This window comes from Mesoplodon mirus (assembly GCF_964341445.2).
Source record: "Mesoplodon mirus genome assembly, chromosome: 16".
Lineage (NCBI taxonomy): Eukaryota > Metazoa > Chordata > Mammalia > Artiodactyla > Ziphiidae > Mesoplodon > Mesoplodon mirus.
The window spans coordinates 31,265,137-31,286,995 of record NC_138992.1 but is presented as its reverse complement, the minus strand read 5'-3'; the positions used below and the strand labels follow the sequence as shown (position 1 = coordinate 31,286,995).

The window sequence follows — 21,859 nt, the reverse complement described above, 5'->3', positions numbered from 1 at the left end:
ACCTAAGTGATTCAGCTTAAGCAGTACTCAAGTCCACACCTTAAATCTCACATTAATAATTAAGAAAAAATAAAAATGATTATACTGAATGCTAACTCAAGGAGTTAGAAAAAAACAACAGAATAGACTAAGGAAAGGAAAAAGTAGGAAATTTAAGGAAATCAATTAATTGGAAAACAGAAAAATAACGGAAGAGATGTTCAAAGCATACCACTTGGGGGAAACAAGCAAACAAAAACAACAACAATGAGAGTCCGCCTGCCGATGCAGGGGATACGGGTTCGTGCCCCAGTCTGGGAGGATCCCATATGCCGCGGAGCGGCTGGGCCCGTGAGCCATGGCCGCTGGGCCTGCGCATCCGGAGCCTGTGCTCCGCAACGGGAGAGGCCACAACAGTGAGAGGCCCGCATACTGAAAAAAAAAAAAAAAAAAAAAAACAACAACAACAAAATAGGTGAACCATTAGCTATCTTAATTAAGAAAACAAGGGAGCAAGCATAATACATAATAAGGGGGAAAGAGCCATATGCAGAAAAGAGGAGGGTAACTTTGCTCACCTCTAGGCAAATGAACTTGAAAACATGGACAAAATGGATGGTCGATGACCCTAGCTAAGACATAAAAACTACACAGACCAATTACCATAACAGATACTAAAAGAGCTGTCAAAGAGCTATTGCCAAACATCCACCAACACCAGATAATTTCACTGAAATTTTAAGGAAGAGAAAATTCCAATGCTGTGCAAACTGTTCCAGAACTCAGGAAAAGGAAAAACATTTCCAATTTACCAGCATAAAATTAATAACAAAACTTCTTAAAGATAGCGTGCACGTGCACACACACACACACACACACACACAACTGCACTGATGAATACAGATGCAAATATATTAAATAAAATATGAAACATAATCTGGAAATATATTAAAAGAATAATACATATGGTCAAGTAGTTTATTTCAGGAACACAAGGATGGTTCAAAGTGACAAAATATATTAAAAGGTCAAAGGAGAAAAATCGTATGATCATCTCCATAGAAAATGAAAAGGCATGTGATAAAATTCAACATGCACTCTTGACTAATTTATTTTAAAATAGGGATCAATGGATACTCCTTAACATGATTAAATGTATATATCTCAACCCAGTTCATTATAGCCAATATATTTTAACATTATTCTAGAAGTACTAGACAATGCAATCAAGACATAAAGAGGTATGCAAATTGGAAGACACGACTGTATAACTGGAAAACACAAAAGAATTAACTGAAGTACCATTACAAACATGAGAGTCAGGTAGCTGGGTAGAAAATTAACATAAATAAGTCATTAGCCTTCATATATACTAAAATCAGACTAAATTATAAACAGAAAGGACTTCCTTAATAATGGTAACAAAAATAATAAAATTTCTAAGAACTCTTGAAAAACATGTACAAGATCTCTGTAAAGTAAAATGCGAAGCATCTGTGAAGGAAACAACAAAAAAGACTTGAACAAATTGGGAACGATTTTTGGATAGGGCACCATGGTTTAGATAGAAGCTTTAACATGATAATGTCAAATTTCCCCAAGTTGACCTATAAAAGTAAAACTGTCCAAAAAAAAAATGTACAATGGATTTGTTTTGTGGAACACAAAAAAAGGGTTGATTCTAAAGTTCAAATGGAAAAATAAGCAAGAATATTTGAACATTTAAAAATTACTGTTATTAAAACAGTGTAGGACTGGTACAAAAAAAGAAAGGCAAGTCAACTGAAGAGAATGGAATTAGAGTCTAGAAATATATCCACATAATATGAAAATCTGCAATGTGATAAAAGGGCCATTTCCAATAGCAAGGAAAGGACAGACTTAATAAACAGCCTTGCAGGAACTAGGTAGTTACCTAGGAAGAAAAACTGGAGCCTTAAATTCAGGATAGATCAAATTTTTAAATGTGAAAAGTCAAATAACAGAAATACCCAACTGTACTTTTAACATTCAACCAGTAGCAGATACACTTTTTCCCTTGAAAAAAAGTACAGAAAAAGAATGCATAGTATGTTACAATTTGTATTACATCATATAGCATTTATACATATAGATACATTTATGTATCTATATGGTATTTCTGGAGGGTATACAAGAATTGGGTCTTGGTACCTATTTCTTTGAAAGGGAACTAGAAGATGGCTGTCAGGGATAGGAGAGAGACTTAATTTTTTTACTGTTTGAATCAAGAAGATGTATTAGTTAATTAAACAAAGAAATTAAAATATATGTCAGAAAACAAAAACAAAAAACCTATACATAATAGTATATAATTAGTAGGAGCTAAACAAGGTTAATTTGGTAACCCAAATTCTGCCAGTAAAATATTGTATAGGGGTCTAAAATGTATCTGAAAATAATATAAAAAGAGAACTGATAGAGTTACTGACTCTTATAAGACACATCAATTAAAAGGCAGGTTTTTCAAAGGCAAAATAATGTCCAGGTCCTTAGGGATTTTTTTACCCTTGAGAACTGGTGCAAGCTACTACTTTACTATAAGGGAGTTAAGGAAGACATCCCCTCTTTAATTTTTCTTCTAGACACACTGCATACTTCATGGCCTGAATTTGTATATGCACCAAATGAACAAAAATAAAGAGAAACTTTGATTTAAAAAGTACCTCAAGGCAATACAAAAAAAAAGAAGTCATTTTAATTTTTGATACATATTAAAACATTTCAGTCAGTTCTTCCTGACAGCATAACAAGACAAATACACAAGACCTCAAACATGCTTTAAAATGACATTCAGCAAAGTATTTAAAATTTAATAAATAGCAATAATCACACACAAATACATTTTTCATACTCAAACATTAAGCTACTAAAACAGATAGCTAAAGAATAAATAAATGGGAATTGAGAATAAAAAAATATGCGGGGTTTTGCAATTCACTTTACTTAAAAAAGGGAGGTGATCTGAATGATTTCTTAATTTGCTTTTCAACATGTAGAATGATCCTCCCCTTATGAATAAAATATATTGAAAAAATCACTTTCTTACTATAATGCAGTTTTTAAATACAACAAATAAATATGAAACCAGCAAAGCAACCTCAAGTTGTAATAAAAATGCCCCCTCACGCTCCCCCCCGTAAGCTATGGAAATATATAGTCATTATGATAGCAAATAATAGTATTTAAAGTGATAGTGCTTCTGCACTAAACTCATCTGAGACCTTGATATGATTTTAGTGCAAATCCCTAGGGTCCAATACAAGCATAACCCTGTATCAGGGAAAGACATCACCAGTTGGAACTTATCTTGTACAATCTTTGTACATATTTTATAAAGTTCAAGATTTAATGCATAGTAGAATATCTTCATCCGCTTAATTCTGTCCTTAAACAGAGATAAAAAAAGAAATGACTTGGGCTTTTTACCATTTGGTTTGTACCATATTAGAGTATTAAAGTCAACATTAGAAAATTTATAAAAGCGTTTTGTTTTTGCCATTAATTTATCTAATCTATCTAAATTTCCCATCATTGCATGTTAAACGTAAGAGAAAAAATTTTAGACAAAGTTTTTTTCCCTTTGACAAGCTCCTATTATGAAATCTAATAATGTTTAGACAGATGTTATACAAATAAAAACAGGTGAGAATAAGGACTTTTTCTCTTTTTACATTAACAACCTTAACATCTAGTATATTAAGTTACAAGATGTATTGGCAAAAGCATAAAGGGTTCAATTAAAAGAAGGTATTATTTTGAACAAAGAAACGTTTTAACATAGGATAGATAGAAACTGACAGTCAAATGAGTTTTAGCAGCCATATCTCTACTGCGAACTACAGTACCGGGATGAAAACAATTAGAAACAAATGGAAGAACATTATTGAACAATCTGAATACATAATGCATTTTTAGCTGCTAAAATAGTAAACTCTAAAGTTTATAGAGTTACAGGTGTTTAATTTAACCATGCAGGCTAACGTATGATAGTAAGAAATCACCCTGCATCTTTTCTCTTTTTAAATTAAAACTAGTTTAATTGTAAAGTTACAAAACAATGAATGGATATTGCTCCAACTTGTATCCAATCTCCCTGATGGGATTCTTGTACCTAACAAAGTAACAAAGCTTCATCATCACTCGTTTCATTTTTCAGCGTTGCTTCTAAGCAAGAGTCTGGTATCTGGGCAGTGTGGACAATACCGCAGCGCTCACAGGGGCCATCGCGATTACTTGGTCTTACTCCAGGGTTTGCTGCACTATATGGTTGTCTGAACCTCTGCCCTTGATCGGAGGCAAGATCAAGAAGAGGTCTGGAGCAGTCATTCACATCAAAGTCTGAAGCTCCTTCAGAAACTGGAATTAGCATTTCGACATCATCATCTTCTTCTCTTCCATTTACCCCATTATCAAGTTGTCTCAAAGGGCTCTGGTTCTGACTTACAGAGCTTGATCGCCCTAATGTAAAACGTACCCAACGTAGCCCCTGAGTCATACGACTTAGCGCACTTGTGAGCTGGTGACGCGCCGGACTCACACTTGGGGGTTCCGCGCTTGTCACATCCCGTCCGGTCTCTGTGTGACCACCTCGGGTATTCTGAGTGGAGGAACTTCCACTTGCTCCCACTGTTGCTTCTACAGCTGTTGTGGGAGGGACTTTTTGAGGCAAAGGAGCTGCAACCCCGCCAGATGCTCCTACCGTATCTCTTCTCTCATTTTCTGTGTCTGTGTCGTCAGATTCCACAGAAAACAAACTTCTGTGAGTATGATTTCTTTCAGGTTCTCTGCTGGTACTCTGACTAGGGGCAACCTCATCCCCATCTGCTGAGACCAGAGCCAATGACCCTGAATGGCGTGATCTTGCAAAATTAAAAATACGATTCCAGATGTTGCTGGATCTGCCTGCCATAGGAAGTCTGATTGAAGTAAATCCGAGCTGAGACCGTACAGCTAGCCTCAGGTTTTCCAAAACAGAAGCCTGCAAAAAAAATAATAATAATAATAAAAGAAAGAAAGAAAGAAAAGATCTTAAGACAGCTAACAACAAGGTATTAAGATGGAAAACACCCTTCTATTCAGCATGTGTTGTGGATGAAAGTTCTATTACTCATTTCACGGTCTATGGAGGATGAATTAAATTCTCTCATGGATACAGGCTCGCCTCACTCCAGAATCTAACCTATAACTTGAACCACTGTTCATTGTGTTTAAGATTTTCTTGATACTTCATTTCACATATGAACTTTAAAATGATGTTTAATGCCAATTACAACAGCAATTTTGTTTCAAAACTTCACATAGTAATCCAATCCTAGAAATGCACCAAAGATGGAAAGTAATTTGATACTTCTTTAGCTAGGAAGATAGAAGAATCTCTACAATAATTCTCTAAATGACCTAAAGGAGTGTGAAAACCAGGCTGTTTGTTTTTTTGTTTTAACACAGAACAAGTTAGACTTGATTTACAAGGTTGAAACCTTCCAAAACATGTAAAAGTTATATCTCACAGTTGGTTCTCAAGGATTTGTTGAATGAGTGGATATTGAGGATTTATTTATATTGTCATAAACAAAGAAATTACTGTATTTGTAATGCAGCACAGGAAACAAAAAGCCAAAGAAATTAATTTGTTTATAGAACTATTCAATGGTATTTGAGACATTTGGGTTCCTTCTCAATCTTAAAGAGTTAAGTCTTATTTTCTACAGCTTCATGTTAAACATAAATTATAACCTTATTCTTTGAAAATTGGTGATTTTTAATTAGTGCATATGGGAGGTGATCTTACTGCCCAACTGAAAGAAAAATCATCTAGATTTTCTTTTTTCTAGGAATGACTATTGGAATTAAACAAAACAAAACACTACAGGATTTACAAAAACAGTCTTTAAGCTCCATCTAGTGGTTATAAAAAGGAGTAATCAAACTTGGAACAAACAGAGCTTTCATCAATCTGGCATTTAGTATTTAAAATACAGTATTTCCAAGAAACAATGGTGAATTGATATACTCCCTTTCAAACGGTGATACAGTTTCCCTCTGCCAAATGAATGGCTCTTGCCTTTCCCCCCACAGAAAAAAAGAAGGGAAGAGAATAAGAAGATGTGATAACATATGTTTTCCATCTCTGTTTATGACTGGTATTGAAGTAAATCCAAGCTGATACCATACAACTAGCCTCAGGTTTTCCATATAGATTTGTGATTTCCATATACACCCTTTGAACATAATCCCTGGAATATAATTCACAGAAAGCTAAGAAGCTACTATCACAGGAATATTTCATAGTCTAGCCTTAGTAAATAACAGATTGTCAATAAGAAATCTGAATACCAGCACATAAAATTTACTATATGAATGAGTAAGGTTTTTCACCAATTGGGAATGTAACTATAAACTAACTGAAAAAAAAAAAAAAAGTGGCTCACATCCCTTTGAACTCCATAGATTTGGTCCTCCTCATCTGGCATTCACGTTCTAGTTCTAAGGCTTTGTGTGAGCACTGTCACTAAATCCAGAAATGAATACAAGGCTCTTCAGATATCCTCCCCTCTTATGCAGCTGCCACCCACAATGCCTTCAGCACACTTCAAAGCCGTCTTTAACAGTACAGTCTGTCAGTGAGATGAAGCTCTCTACTGGCTTCAAAGTCTGTTTAATTAAATGATTGCCAATTTAACATTAGATTCTACAAGGGGATCTCATGATTGTTTTAGGAATCATTTTATATACTTCTTCCATTTATGAAGCAGAAGAAAAGCATTCTTCAGAAAGGATTGCTATTTTGAATGAGTTGGTAATCAAAAGATTCTTTTTCTTTTTTTCTTTCTTTTTTTTTCTTGCGGTACGCAGGCCTCTCACTGTTGTGGCCTCTCCCGTTGTGGAGCACAGGCTCTGGACGCGCAGGCTCAGCGGCCATGGCTCACGGGCCCAGCCGCTCCGCGGCATGTGGGATCTTCCCGGATCGGGGCACGAACCCGTGTCCCCTGCATCGGCAGGCGGACTCTCAACCACTGCGCCACCAGGGAAGTCCTATTGTTCTTTTCAAAAACAAATAAGGAAATTTGATAATTTATTACCAAAAGTTTCAAACATAAGAGTGTAATCTCATTAACTGAATAAAATCTAGTTTCCCATTTGCAAACATATTTTACTTTAAAACTTTGTTGAAGCAGAATTCCCTCACAAGGGTAAATTATAACCCTACAAAAACGCTGTAGTAGGTAGTAAAGAATTGAAACCTTACCCAAAGTGAGGTCTGACCTTTGCCCTTTACTTCTGGGATGAGACCTCAGACCTTGGAATGTCATCTTTGACAGGAGTGTCATTGCATGGAGACTTGGGCCAGCCAGAGAGTTGCACTGCGTTTTAGGTGGAGGCTCTGAGCCACACCAATGTGATGTAGCGTGGGAGTGTTGAGTCAGCAGAATCTGTCAACCTCTGCAGAGGCTAGAGACTGGGATCAGCCACATGTGCAATTAATCATGCCTATGTGATGCAGCTCCAATAAAAACCCTGGACACTGAGTTTGGGTGAGCTTCCCTAGTTGGCAATGTTTTGTGCATATTGTCACACACCTGTGTCGAGAGAATGACACTGTCCTGACTTTATGGGGAAAAGACAACTGGAAGGGTCGTGTTTGGTACCCTCCTGAACCCTGTCCTACGTGTCTCTTCCTTTGGCTGATTTAATCTGGATCCTTTCCCAGCAATAATAGTTACACCAGATTATACTATTAAGTAAAACAGCTTTCAATGAGTTCTCAGTCCTTCTAGTGAATTATCAAACCTGAGGATGGTTTGGGAGCCCCTGTACTTAAAATTGGTTTTAGAAGTAAGGGCTGTCTTGTGTGGACTGTACTCCCTCTAACTTCACAGTTGACCAACCTCTTGAAGGTAGCCTCAGGGTATAGGGGTGGAGTGATAGATGGTGAAGTGGGTGGATGGAATTAACCATCCTCTGAATTCCTACCTAAAAAGAACCCTTCCCCATGGCAGGGACAACAATATATAAAAGCCACAATGTAGGTTTTTCCTATGTTGCACACAAAATTCCAACCATTGGAAGTTCTAATTACTTACTTAGCAAATTACATCAAATTCTCACAAAGATTTCCTAAAAGACTCAAATAAGATGACCGACTGTAATTGGAAACCTATTTACCAAAAAAGGAGATGGTCTTTCATTTTGAACAGAATTAAATTACTGAGAAAACAATGTTCATCAATTTTTCTTAATTCTGATACTGGGAACAATTTTTAGAAATGTTTCTGGATAAATTTACATTTTAAATGTAGAAACCTTAATGGTCTTAAGAACCCTGGCACAATTGTAAGCATTGAAAAAGAAATTTAAAAAGAAATTGCAGGGAACTATATTCGGTATCTTATAATAATCTATTATGGAAAAGAATCTGAAAAAGAATATATATATATGTATAACTGGATCACTTTACTGTACACCTGAAGTAAAAAATTGCTCACAAAAATTTAAAGAATTCAGAAACATTAATAAAGAATGAGTTACTATTTAAAGAAAATGATATGAATTTTTAAGCACTGTAAAATCCAGCTGTGAAGAAGTTTTTTCTCAAGTCAGGTAGAAATGTTAACTTAATTTCAACAACTTTTATTTTAATCTAGCATGTTACTAATCTATTACTAAGCATATCAACTTTAGTATTTCTTTTTAAATCTTTGAAATAGTTCAAGTAGAAAATAAGTTGTCAAACTTTACTTCTGAATTTTAACACACTAAATTATCCTAAACAGTAAAATGCTTAAGAATCACCTAACCAAATCAGAAGTAAAGAATGAAAAGTATACTTCTGAATTTGTTAAAATACAATGGAACAATCAGAGTTGACCCTTGAACAACATGGGCTTGAAATGCACGGGACCACTTATACGTGGATTTTTTTTCAATAGCAAATACTATAGTACTACATGATACATGGTTGGTTAAATTTATGGATGTAGAGCCCCAGACACAGAGGTCCGACTACAAAGTTACATGTGAATTTTCACCTGCACAGAGGGTGGGTGTCCCTAGCCCCCTCGTTGTTCAGGGGTCAACTGTATAATTTCAAATCCTCCATATATTTAATTCTTAATGTGACTGCAAAAATTCTGACCCAGTCAAGGATACTTTACCATTATATACAAGCATAGATTTCATTTTAAGAGGTACGGAAAGAGAGATAATGAATTGTAACATACCTGATTAGGTGGACAAACAGGAAAATCTTCAACTGGTGGAATTAAACCCTGAGCAATCAATTGTCCATAAGAGGGAGGAGCTTCTCTTCTTAACAATTCTGCTTCCACTCTGGACAACTGTGTTTCAAATGATCTTTGAGAGAAACAGGGGGATGAAAAGGGTTAAAAAAAAAAAAAAGGCAAGCCAAAACAGTAATTTTTAAATTATCAACAATTAAAACAATCTGAATTTTAATATACTTGTTCATTTGTATAAAGCTTACTTAGCCAACATTTCACGAGTATCTATACTACCCTACACTGAGAACACAAAGATGAAGCGGACAGTTTAGCCTCATGCGGTTTTACACTAGGGGCCTGGCTCACTAAGTTTTACTAAATTAGAAATCTCCGTAAAAGATAAAAGTACTAGATCTTTAAACCCCTAAGAACACAGGGGCTTGAGACTTCAGGTGAAAGTATTTGAAAATTCTTAGAAGACACTTTATTCAGCAAGTCCAACACATTTACTTTTCAGATAAGGAAAAGAGTGAAATGAGTCACCAAAACCCTTTCTGGAATAACTTGTTCTTAAACTCAAGACCTCTGGTCTTCATTGTACTCCTATGTTGCAATGTAGTAAAACATTTTCTGGCCATTTATACTGAACCAAAGATAAGATGCACTTGGTTATTGTGATACTGTGCATCTATTCTTAGCTGTCTGGTATGTGACTTCTTTGTTGTATCTATCATTTGTAATTCTCCTGGGACTGACAGTCATGGTCTCCACAGGAGCTTTCTAGAAGGCCTCTCTGCCATCAACTTCTCCCAAGTCCAGTCTCTCCTCTACCACACGAAAGACAGCTCTCCCTGAAGGCCACTCTTTAACGCTGAACCACTGCTTACTTAACTGAGATCCTTCAACTTTTTTTTTTTTTTTTTTTTTTTGTGGTACGTGGGCCTCTCACTGCTGTGGCCTCTCCCACTGCGGAGCACAGGCTCCGGATGCACAGGCTCAGCGGCCATGGCTCACGGGCCCAGCCGCTCCGCGGCATGTGGGATCTTCCCGGACCGGGTCACGAACCCGTGTCCCCTGCATCGGCAGGCGGACTCTCAACCACTGCGCCACCAGGGAAGCCCCCTTCGACTTTTATACCACTTTATTTTATAGCTCTTACAACATTTATATTTTTGTCATCTAATTCTACCCACCACTTCCTTCCTTCTAACTGTAAACTGCCCATGAGATTACTCCTACTCATTTCTCTATTCACCTGTATAATGCTTTCAACATAGAAGGTTCTCAAATTATCTGGAATTGTTGAATATTTATAAAAACCGAGGTTAAAGAGCAACAACCGAGAATTACAGCTTGCAAAATTCCTGTAAGACAGATTAACCTGAAATACAGATTGGCTTTTCTCACCTCATAACTCTTAGTGTTTATGTGTTTTTTAATATTCTTATTAGGCTTTTGAGTCATAGGCTTTTCACAGTCATTTTATAAATCATAAGAAGTATTTATTTCTCAACAATATAACAAAAATATATTGCTAATCTCATTAAAAATGTGTTGTAAATATTTGGGCCATGCTTTTACTGTAGAGAGCATAAGCACTATAGTTTTGTCTTGATACTGACCTTCGTTCAAACATTCTCAGAGAATAAAGCTTACAAGTACATCCCAAGGCAATGACCAGTAACAGGCCACAGATAAGGCTCCCTATGACGGCTGCAGTTATGACTCGGGTAGGCACGATTACCGGGCAATTCTCCTCATCGCTGCCATCGCCACAGTCGTCCTGAGAGTCACACACCCAGCTTTCAAACACACAACGATTATTTTTACAATGAAAATTTCCTGGCTGGCAAAAAAAGCAGTTTTTTTCATCGGAGCCATTTGGGCAATGATTCTGGTAGTTGCAGCGATCAGAACGAGGGTAACAGACGCCGTTCCGGGAACATGGGAACTCTTCCTTTTGGCACATGGTACAATTGATTTCATCCCTTCCGTTTGGGCAATGCCAATACCCATCACAGCGCTGCTGCTCCGTATAACACCCCCAGTTCCCTCCGCAGGGTATTTCCCATGGCAAACAGAAGCCGTCTACTTGGTAAGTAGCATTAAATCCCCTGGCAGCGTTGACTTTATCGGCACAGAAATGTACCCTTATCTGTCCAGAAGAAGACACGACAGTGAGAGGTGCATGAGAATCAAAAGCAGTTAACACACGCAAAAGCTTGTGTGGATTCTCCTCTAAGCCATCATATATTTTGACATAATCACCATAACCAGTACCATCAAGTTTAAAGTCAGTGAAGCGTAAGATGACTTTACGATGATCACCAGTGTCTATTAACCAGGTGCAATTGCTTCCGGGAGGATAAAAGTCTGGATAATTGGGAGAATTAAAAGTACCATAAAAATATTTTAACCACTGCCCACAAGTTGGCACATCACAGTCTATCTCATCTCCAAGGTCAAGGCAGTCAATGTTCCCATCACATTTTAAAGATTCGGGGAGGCAAGTGTAAACTTTGGTAAACCGAGATAGACACTGGAACTGGTTGTAAGCACAGGGTTGGAAAGAGGCAGATGTTGGAGGATTCACTTCTTTGGCACAGATCTCTTCATCAGAACTATCTCCACATTCATCCATATTGTTGCATTTCCAGGCTGCTGGTATACACTTCCCATTACCACAACGAAACTGGTCACAAGCACAGTTTGGTTCCTCAGATTTCCCTGGGAGGACATTGGGAGGAGGGAGATGGAGAGATAAGGAGGAAAAAACATACTCTTTAAAGGGTATATAACAGCAAGTGGCATTTTTATCATAAATGCTGATTAGCCCAAATGATAGTTGGGCTTGATCAAAAAATAGGTTAAACTCTAATGGCAAATTAATATTGGCTTACTGATTACTCAACAACTTATTAAACACTTATGATTTGTTCCATGAAGATCTCTACAGCTGATCTAAAGAGAAAAGACCAATCCTGTTTTCGCAGAAGCTATTTTACTGCAGAACATTTAGTAAAGTGATGTAAGATATGTAAGTCAGTAGGATGTATTGCCTAAGAATTTCAAATACTCTATTGTATAAACATTTTGCAATGAAGAAAAACTCCTCTATAATAATCACCTTTTCAAATCCAGTTTTAATATTCTTTTTGAGTTGTCTATATATATTATATATATATATACACACATACACACAATATTTTGCTGTGTATCATAGCATATTTTGCAAGCCCATTATTTAGACTCAAATTTTTGCTAAGATTATCATAAGTTAACTTTATTCTGTTTCTAACATTTCATATAACCACAACATGGTACTTCCATTTTATAACTGTTTTAATACAACTGCAAAATATTTTATGAATCTGAGCTAAAGGTATAAATTTACTCAACAAAACAGTAGGGAGAAGAAGAGAGAAAAGAATGGAAATGTTTATAGAATTCTGATTATCTTAGTGGACTATCTTAAATATATAACAATAATGAGGTAGGGAAAGAAAACCAAACATTAGATTCCTACAGTCCACACTGATGATGACGGCCAATGCCTACCTCTCCATTAACAACTTTTATTTACTGGCAAATAGGTGACAGAAAATGTGCTTCAGAACCTAAGTAAATATTACAAAGACTGTGCTTTTAATAAAAAAGAGAAAAGGCAGCATATGTTGCTAAAGGAGATCATGTAATCTCAGAAAATGTAAAATGATTTTCAGCAAAAATTTATATAACTCTAATGCTCTGAGTTCTTCATATTTGTATGATTTGCTCAGTCTTTTTGGATAAAGTTTAAGAATTAGCAAAAGAAGACTTCTGATACTACAAACTACTAAGGGGAAATTGATTATGTCTTTTCTTTGAAGGTGTAAAGACAAGGGTAATGCACACACACAAAAATACATTCTGAAGTAACTTGCAGGATACTGGTAAACACTTGAGGGGAAAAAGTTCCTTTTAAAATAAACGTATGCAAAATATTTAAAAAGAAAACTGACCTTAGTTTGTAAAATTAATCATTTTATTAGGATTATATAAAATGCCTTTTGGAGACCCGGATCTACGGTACCTGAACCTTTAGCCTCTAATTCCTCAATCTCAGCTGCCTTGAGGACTGAGTCACAATTAAATGGACATTGTTTAGAAGGCGAGTCCCGAAGTGACTGAGTAGTAAATACTATAGAATTCTGTTCCATATTTTTCTTCTTATTCAAAAACACACCTGAAAAGTATGCCAGTCTGAAACCCTTCCTAGAGATACTGTCATCGGAATGGAACCTGATCCAGACGTGGTCTTGTGAAGAAATATATGGTGGTGGGATTGTAGAACCACAGGCTCTGTAGCTTTCAATATTCTTGTATGTTTCTATCGTCAACCAGTCCAAACTGCATCTTCTGGACCCTTGAATATCAAAATCCTGAAAACTACAAATAAAAAGTCAGAAAAGCCTACTGAAAAGGAAATTTTGGAAAAAAATTTCATTAATAATACAAAGTAACTGAGGACTTTATTATAAGCCTCCATATATTCACTGATTCTCCTGGATCTTCTAGGCCCACGACTATATCATCAACAAATAATAATACTGCTTCTGTGTTCCTAACATTTGTATCTCTTTCCCAGATTCCAGAACAATACTTCTTCATAAGTAACACAAAATTCCAAAATAACGCTAAAAAACAGGAGACAGTTGGCACCTTTCTTCTTTTTCTTCTCCCTGTGTGTGTTTAGGAAGGACCACTTCTAATTCTTAGCACCCTAAATTGTTCTCTGTTTGAACTACTCCATAATTCGATGAACTGAAAGACACAGAGGAAGTCTGCCTTCTCTAGATTAGACTGGTTCATCTGCTTGCTTAATGAGTTTACAGCTTACATTTTCAGGAGAGCAAATCACACAAACCTGAGCCAAGTAAAAAAGTTAAAAATGAACAAACAAAAAACTTCTTCAGTGAAAAGTCCCTGAGTTTGGGAATACTTTTCTACATAAATGGTTTACAACCAAACGTTATCTTGTAGTTCATAAAATATGGGCATGAATAAAGGGCAGAAAAGTCAAATAAGAACCACATACAAAATTAGCCACTGCTATGAAAAAAGAAAAAAACAAAATAGCATTTTCTACTAACATGTCTCACTGAAAAGTGAGATTCCTGCCTTAAGCCAAGTGACGATAAAGTTAATTATCCAAGGATTATTATACCAGGATATTTCCTCTTTAAATATTCTGAGTAACTATAACAAAGGCTGACAATTTGACTGCTTCCAGTTTTTCACTATTATGAACAATGCTGGAATCCTTATACATGTTCTCTCCACACACACATGAGTAAGTATTTCTCTAGGACAAATTTTTCTAGAAGTAGAATTGCTAGGTCAAAAGACACAATTCCACTTTAAATTTGATAGCAACACTGAGAAAAATGTTTATACCAACTCACAATTCCACCAAGTGTGTATGAAAAAGCACCTGATACCTCACAACTCTGGCAAAATGAAACATTTTATTTCTAAAGATTTGTTGCCAGTTAGGTGGATAAAATAGATTGATCTTTGTTCTAGTCTGCATTTCCTTATTTACTGAAATTGAAACACTTTTTCCTATGTTTATTAGCTATTTCTAATTCTGTGAATCGCCTTGTTATATCCTTCATACCTTACAATTTGTTCTTATTTAAGAGCTCTTTATATAGTATAAACATGTATCTATTGGGGGCATGTATGTTATGCAAGATATATGTAGATCCACTCAAACCCGCATTCTCTCCAACAGTTGGTGCTGTCAGTTTTTCTGAATGGTATCTTTTACTGAGGAGTTTTTTTTTTTTTTTTTGAAGTATAGCTGACTTACACTATTATATTAGTTTCAGGTGTACAACACAGTGATTCGGTATTTTTACAGCTTATACACCATATAAAGTTATTATTACATACTGGCTATATTCCCCTGTGCTGCACATGACATCCTTGTAACTTATTTATTTTATACATAGTAGTCTGTACCTCTTAATACCCCTCACCTATCTTGTCCCTCTCCTTGATCTCTGTATCTGCGAGTCTGTTTGTTTTGTTATATTCGTTAGTGTGTTTTATTTTTCAGATTCCATATAAACTGAAAACATACAGTATTTGCCTTTCTGTCTGACTTATTTCACTAAGCATAATACCCTGTAGGTCCATCTATGTTGTTGCAAATGGTAAAATTTCACTCTTTTTTATAGCTGAGAAATATTCCATTATATCACATCGTCTTTACCCACTTATCTATTGATGGACACTTAGGTTGCTTTCATGTCTTGGCTACTATAAGTAATGCTGCTATGAACACTGGGATGCATATATCTTTTCAAATTATTTTTTTTCATTTCTTTGGATATGAAGAGTGGAACTGCTGGATTGTCTGGTAATTCTATTTTTAATTTTTTGAGGAACTTGCACACTGTTTTCCATAGTGGCTGTGCTGAATGGGAGACTATATTTGCAAATGATATGTCCAATAAGGGGTTAATAATCCAAAATATACAAAGAATTCATACAACTAAATATCAAAAAAACAAACATCCCAATTAAAATATGCACAGAGGATCTGAACAGACATTTTTCCAAAGAAGACACACAGATGCCAATAGGCACATGAAAAGATGCTCAACATTGCTAATCATCAGGGAAATACAACTCAAAACCACAATGAGATATCACCTCACATCTGTCAGAATGGTTATTGTCAAAGCCACGTTGGCAAGGATGTGGAGAAAAGGGAACCTTTTGCACTGTTGGTGGAGACGTAAACTGGTGTAGCCACTATGGAAAACAGTACGGAGATTCCTCAAAAAATTAAAAATAGAACTACCATATGATCCAGCAATTCCACTCCTAGGTATTTACTGGAAGAAAAAAACACTAATTAGAAAAGATACATGCACCCCAAATTTCATTGCAGCATTATTTACAATAGCCAAAATATGGAAGTAATCAAAGTGTCCTTTAATATACTTTTTTTTTTTGCTGCACCTTGTGGCTTTGTAGGATCACAGTTCCCCGACCAGGGACTGAAACAGGGCCATGCCAGTGAAAGCCCAGAATCCTAACCACTAGGCCACCAGGGAACTCCCAACTTTTAATCAACTAAGATTCATGAAATCAGGGACCTGATCCAGAACAAAAGAAATAATCAATAAATACCTCTTCACATATACACTACTAGGGATTTGGTTTGCTAATATTCATTTAGGATGTTTAAAATACATTTACAAGTGAAAGTAGTTTTCAGTTTTTCTTTTTTTATGCTTCAGAATAGTCTATGTAACAAAGACACTGTTTACAAACCTGTGCCTTGTGCCTCTTCAGAGTACAGATGATTTAGGGTAGAGATTTTCAATTTCTTCATGCTTTTTGATTTAATCAGCTTTTCCTAAACTCATTAAGTCAGTTTTGATAATTTAAATTTTCTTAGAAATTATCATTTTATCTTGAAAGTAAAATTTATCATTGCAAAGCTTTACATAGTATTTTCATACAACTGGTTAAATTTTCATATCTGTGGTCTTTAAATTTGTTTGGATTTTCTATGTAGGTAAGTGTAGTATTGGCAAATAAGGAAAGTTTCACCTCTTTTCATTTTTTTACACCACTAACCTCTATTTGTTGGAACGCTGTATTGACTGAGGTTCAAGTACAAGCAGTGAAAGCATGTATCCTTGTCTTGGTCCTTATTGCTAAAATTAACTTCAATATTGTTTGATTTTTAAATTTTTTAAACCGATAACTTTTATCAGGTTAAGGAAATTGCTTCTCTATACATTTGGCAAAACTTGCCTGTAAAACTATCTGGGTGTAGAATCTTATTTTGACTGTTGATTTAATTTCTTTAATAGCTATTGCATTCATTAGTTTTCTAATTCTTCTTGAATCAATTTTGGTAACACACATGTAGAAAATGCTTCATTTCTTCTAATTGTATAAAAGTATCAGTATAAACCATTCATGATATTCCTTTACGACTTCTAAAATCTCTATTATTGTATTTATAACTATAGACACTTTTGTTTTTAATTTTTATTTGTACCTTTCCTCTTTTTTCTTCACTCTTGCCTTGAGATCTGTCTTTGTCTATTTTCCTCACTCTTTCAGAAAACCAACTTTTGGTTATTTTTTCTATTTAATTATTTTCTGATCTTAACTTTATTTTTTCTACTAAAGATTTGTCCTGTAGTTTTTCTTCTAAACTCTTGAGAAAATGCTGAGCTTATTTATTTTCCATCTTACTAATTTTTAAATCAATGCATTAAAGCTGTAAAATTTTCTAAGGACTCTTTTGATGTATTCCAACAGTTTTAATATCTAATACTTTCATTATGGCTATTTAAAAATATTTTGAGTTTCATTGTGATTTCCATCTTTAATGCAGAAGTTATTTAGGAATACATTTCTGAACATATGGGGTTTTTTAAATTGTTGGTTTCTAATTTAACTGCATTATAATCAGAGAAAATCTGAATGATGTAAAGTCTGGAAATACATTCAGAATTCCTTTATTTAATACATAATCAATTTTAAAATAAACGTCACATATGTCTTTGAAAGGAATGTGTATTCTCTATTCACTGAAATAGGTATAAACATTACACACCTATGTAATACATGCGTCTACTGAATCAAGCTTGTTAGTTTTACCAAATCTTCTCCATTTTTACTAATTGTTTTCCTGTTTAATGTATTAAATTCAGATTAAAACATATGTTTAGAAACTTCCACTGAATTGTGCACTAGTCAAACCTGGTCAAACTTGGTAACTGCTTTGCTTGTGTTTTATGCTGTGTTATTAGGTACACAACGTTGAACCAGGATTTTATCTTCCTAGTGGATTATTCCATTTGTCACTAATACTTTGTGTCTTAAGGTTAATTACAACTGATGTTAACCTTCCTGCACTAGCTCTCTCCTGATCTGTACTTCCATAGCTTATCTTTTCCTATCCTCATTTTTTTTTTTTTTTTGCGGTACGCGGGCCTCTCACCGTTGTGGCCTCTCCCGTTGCGGAGCACAGGCTCCAGACGCACAGGCTCAGCGGCCATGGCTCATGGGCTCAGCCGCTCCGCGGCATGTGGGATCCTCCCGGACCGGGACACGAACCCACGTCCCCTGCATCAGCAGGCGGACTCTCAACCACTGCGCCACCAGGGAAGCCCACCTATCCTCATTTTTTAGACTTTCTGTTGGTGCCGTTTTAGGTATGTTCTTATTAAGCCCACTGGAGAGGAATCATATCAATCAACCAACCAATAAACCTGATCGGATAGTCTATCTTTTAAAGGTTAAGTGAGTTTTTTTTGATTGAATAGCTTTTCTATTTGGGGTGGGGAATGGGGTTCTCATTTTCCTACTTTCCTGTATTCTTCTGTATTAATAGGTTTTTGAAGGTTTTTTATAAAAGTTTCTTTCCCTCTGCTTTGGTCTAATAAAGTCCAAGTAAGAGTATTCAGTGTTTCTATTCTCTCAAATTCTCAAATTCAGTAGAAAAATTTACTTTATTTTCACCCATCTGTAACTGAAATTTAACATTTCCTTCACTTATGAATATAAACAACAAACCATGACTAGTTTTTCTTTTAAATAAATTTATTTATTTTTGGCTGCGTTGGGTCTTTGTTGCTGCATGTGGGCTTTCTCTAGTTGTGGTGAGCGGGGGCTACCCTTCGTTGTGGTGCATGGGCTTCTTATTGCGGTGGCTTCTCGTTGCAGAGCACGGGCTCTAGGCACGCGGGCTTCAGTAGTTGTGGCACACGGGCTCAGTAGTTGTGGCTCTCAGGCTCTAGAGCGCAGGCTCAGTAGTTGTGGCACACGGGCTTAGTTGCTCCGCGGTACGTGGGATCTTCCCAGACCAGGGATCGAACCCATGTCCCCTGCATTGGCAGGCGGGTTCTTACCACTGTACCACCAGGGAAGTCCCATGAATAGTATTTATAGTACCTCTCACACTGTCACCAATAGAAATCACAGATTATTTCATCTTACATTTCAGTTTTAATAGAGATCTAGAATAACTATTTACACTCAAAACCACTTTGAAAATAGTAATTGTTAAAAGCATGGCTTGCTCACTAATACGTTAATAAATAAGCATATATGTACTACCATATTATAAATTTGTAAAAATACCTGATAGCTATATTTCAGGAATAATTGGTTCCCTTTGTAATGCTATGTGTTTTGTTTTATAAATTTAAAAACATTCTGAGAAAGGATCTATAGGTTTCACCAAACTACCGAAGTGTTTGTGGCATAAAAAAGGTTAAGAAAAAAACCCCAATATATTAAAGTGTATAACATCTGTAGTAAATCTGTTCCAACTTGATTTTGTTGGCTGTTTTGGTTAGTATTAAAGCTTTTCAAACATTCTAGAAATTTGGGTTGCACCCTTTTCTTTTGTGAAAGATTTTTGGTGCTGTTTTTGTTTTGTTTTTAAAATTTTATCTCCTCCTATGTTCCTCCACGGCATCTGTTTTGTAGCTACCTCCACTTAGGTCTCCATCCCAAAACCAGTCCTAAGATGGTGGTTCAGAGTAGTATTATAGACCCCGTCACAGAGTCAATGGGGACTTAGTTAAATTCCTATTTATTATGGTATGTCTCCTACCTTTCTAAGCTCTCAGCCCCATGAAAGTTCAAGCACTGGTTAGTAGAAGTTTTTTTCAGCCTCCTTTCTTGAGCAAAATATCCTGACCCTACTCCTTGGCTTCAAGCAGGGAACAAGAATCCAATCCTCTACCTCCTGTGGATAAGGTGGCCTTTGTGGATTTGGGAAGATTTAAAGGGAAGGGATAAAAATGTTTATATATCACCATCTTTAACCAGTTTTATAAGGAGAGGTCTAAATATTGTTTGTTTATAGTTGGTAATTTTAGTTTCTCTCTTTTATCTAGATTTTAATTATTTTAAGCTCAGGAATGAATGCTGATTTTGTTTTTACCAAAAAGCTTTAAAAAATCTGTCTAGTCTAGATCATCATATACCTTTTCTCTGACTTGTTAATATGGTAAATTAATTTAATATTTCCTAATATTGACTCAATTGTGTGTCTAAATGAGCTGAATTTGATTATGGTATAAATTTCTTTTGAACAATATATTTAAGATATTACACCAATGTTCACAAGTGAAACTTGACTTTCTTTGTGTATTATGTGGGTGTGTCATCTTTTTAAAGTTTGGTATTGCCATGTTAATGGTTTCAGTAAGAACTAGGACGATTACTAAAATTACTTTCTGATTTTATGAGGCTGGCTGTGTAAATCCAAATTTGTTAACTCCATCCAGAATTTAGGAAATCTTCCCTTAGATGTGGCGCTCACCTCCAATATTGTTCTGCATTTCACTATTTTGCTTGGTTTTCAGCGTAGCTTTGTGAAATCTCAAGGATCCAACACATGATCAGAACCAGATGGCAGTACTCCATGTCACCTCCTTTGTGCTGGCAAGAATTTCCAAGTTTTACATAACTGAGCTGGTAGGCTGCAAATTTAATTTGGGGTTGGATTTTTTTTTTTTTTTTTTTTTTTTGCAGTACGCGGGCCTCTCACTGTTGTGGCCTCTCCTGCTGTGGAGCACAGGCTCTGGACGCGCAGGCTCAGCGGCCATGGCTCACGGGCCCAGCCGCTCCGCGGCATGTGGGATCCTTCCGGACCGGGGCACAAACCCTTGTCCCCCGCATCGGCAGGCGGACTCTCAACCACTGCACCACCAGGGAAGACCTGGGGTTTGATTTTTAGGTTACAAGAAAAAAAATCTCCAAAAAGTCTAGTTTTATGTTTAAAAAATATTTGGAATCCCTATGGTAAAATATTACTTTGTAAACACATTTGTACTTAGTCATGTTATAAGTAACAGAAAATAGGCATATTGTTCAAATTCCAACACTGGTACTGCTGCAAGGATAACCTTAATGATACATCCTACCAATCCATCAAGCAAGGGATCATACTTCTCACAGAGGAGTGTTACAGCTTCCACAGAAGCTCAGCTCCAGTGTTCCAAAAGATGTGGCCTGGGGCAGAGAGGAACCAAAGGAAAACATACCATATGTCCCTGTTTTACGGCTGCCACAGAAAAAAGGGGATAGACTACAATTGTGTTCCTCAAGAGACTGGTTTTCTCATTACTTAATTAATATAAAAAAGGAACATGGAAAGATTCAAAAATAGGCTAAATTTACAATCTCATTTGTAAAAAATCGTAAAATTAAGGGATATATGTCTACGATCTGCAAGGTCTCTTCCAAATCTAAAATTCCATGATCTTTACCTATAAAAATGTAATTAATGAAAGAATGTCAAAGATGCCTTTGCGCTGTCTCTGTGACAGGAGTGGCATTCTTAACTGTGTCATGGTTCTTTGTTTAGGTACACTATTTTTTTTTCTCCCCGTCAGGCAATTTTTTTTTTCCTAATAGCTTTTTTTTTTTTTTTTTTTTTTTTGCGGTACGCGGGCCTCTCACTGTTGTGGCCTCTCCCGTTGCGGAGCACAGGCTCCAGACGCACAGGCTCAGCGGCCATGGCTCACGGGCCCAGCCGCTCCGTGGCATGTGGGATCCTCTCGGACCGGGGCACGAACCCGTGTCCCCAGCATCGGCAGGCGGACTCT

General features: G+C 36.2%; 1 protein-coding gene across 2 annotated transcripts in view; it reads right to left on the bottom strand.

The window, feature by feature from the left end:
* Nucleotides 1-2,673: 2,673 nt before the first annotated feature.
* LRP12 (LDL receptor related protein 12) overlaps nt 2,674-21,859 on the bottom strand; it is a 79,305-nt gene continuing 60,119 nt past the window's right edge. For both annotated transcript variants that reach the window (XM_082601215.1, XM_082601214.1), the window contains 4 exons: nt 13,444-13,646; nt 10,841-11,945; nt 9,219-9,351; nt 2,674-4,978 (listed from right to left, as the gene is read on the bottom strand). In XM_082601215.1, coding sequence (XP_082457341.1) covers nt 4,112-4,978; nt 9,219-9,351; nt 10,841-11,945; nt 13,444-13,646 — 2,308 coding nt within the window. In that variant the 3' untranslated portion in view covers nt 2,674-4,111. The remainder of the gene's footprint in view (nt 4,979-9,218; nt 9,352-10,840; nt 11,946-13,443; nt 13,647-21,859) is intronic.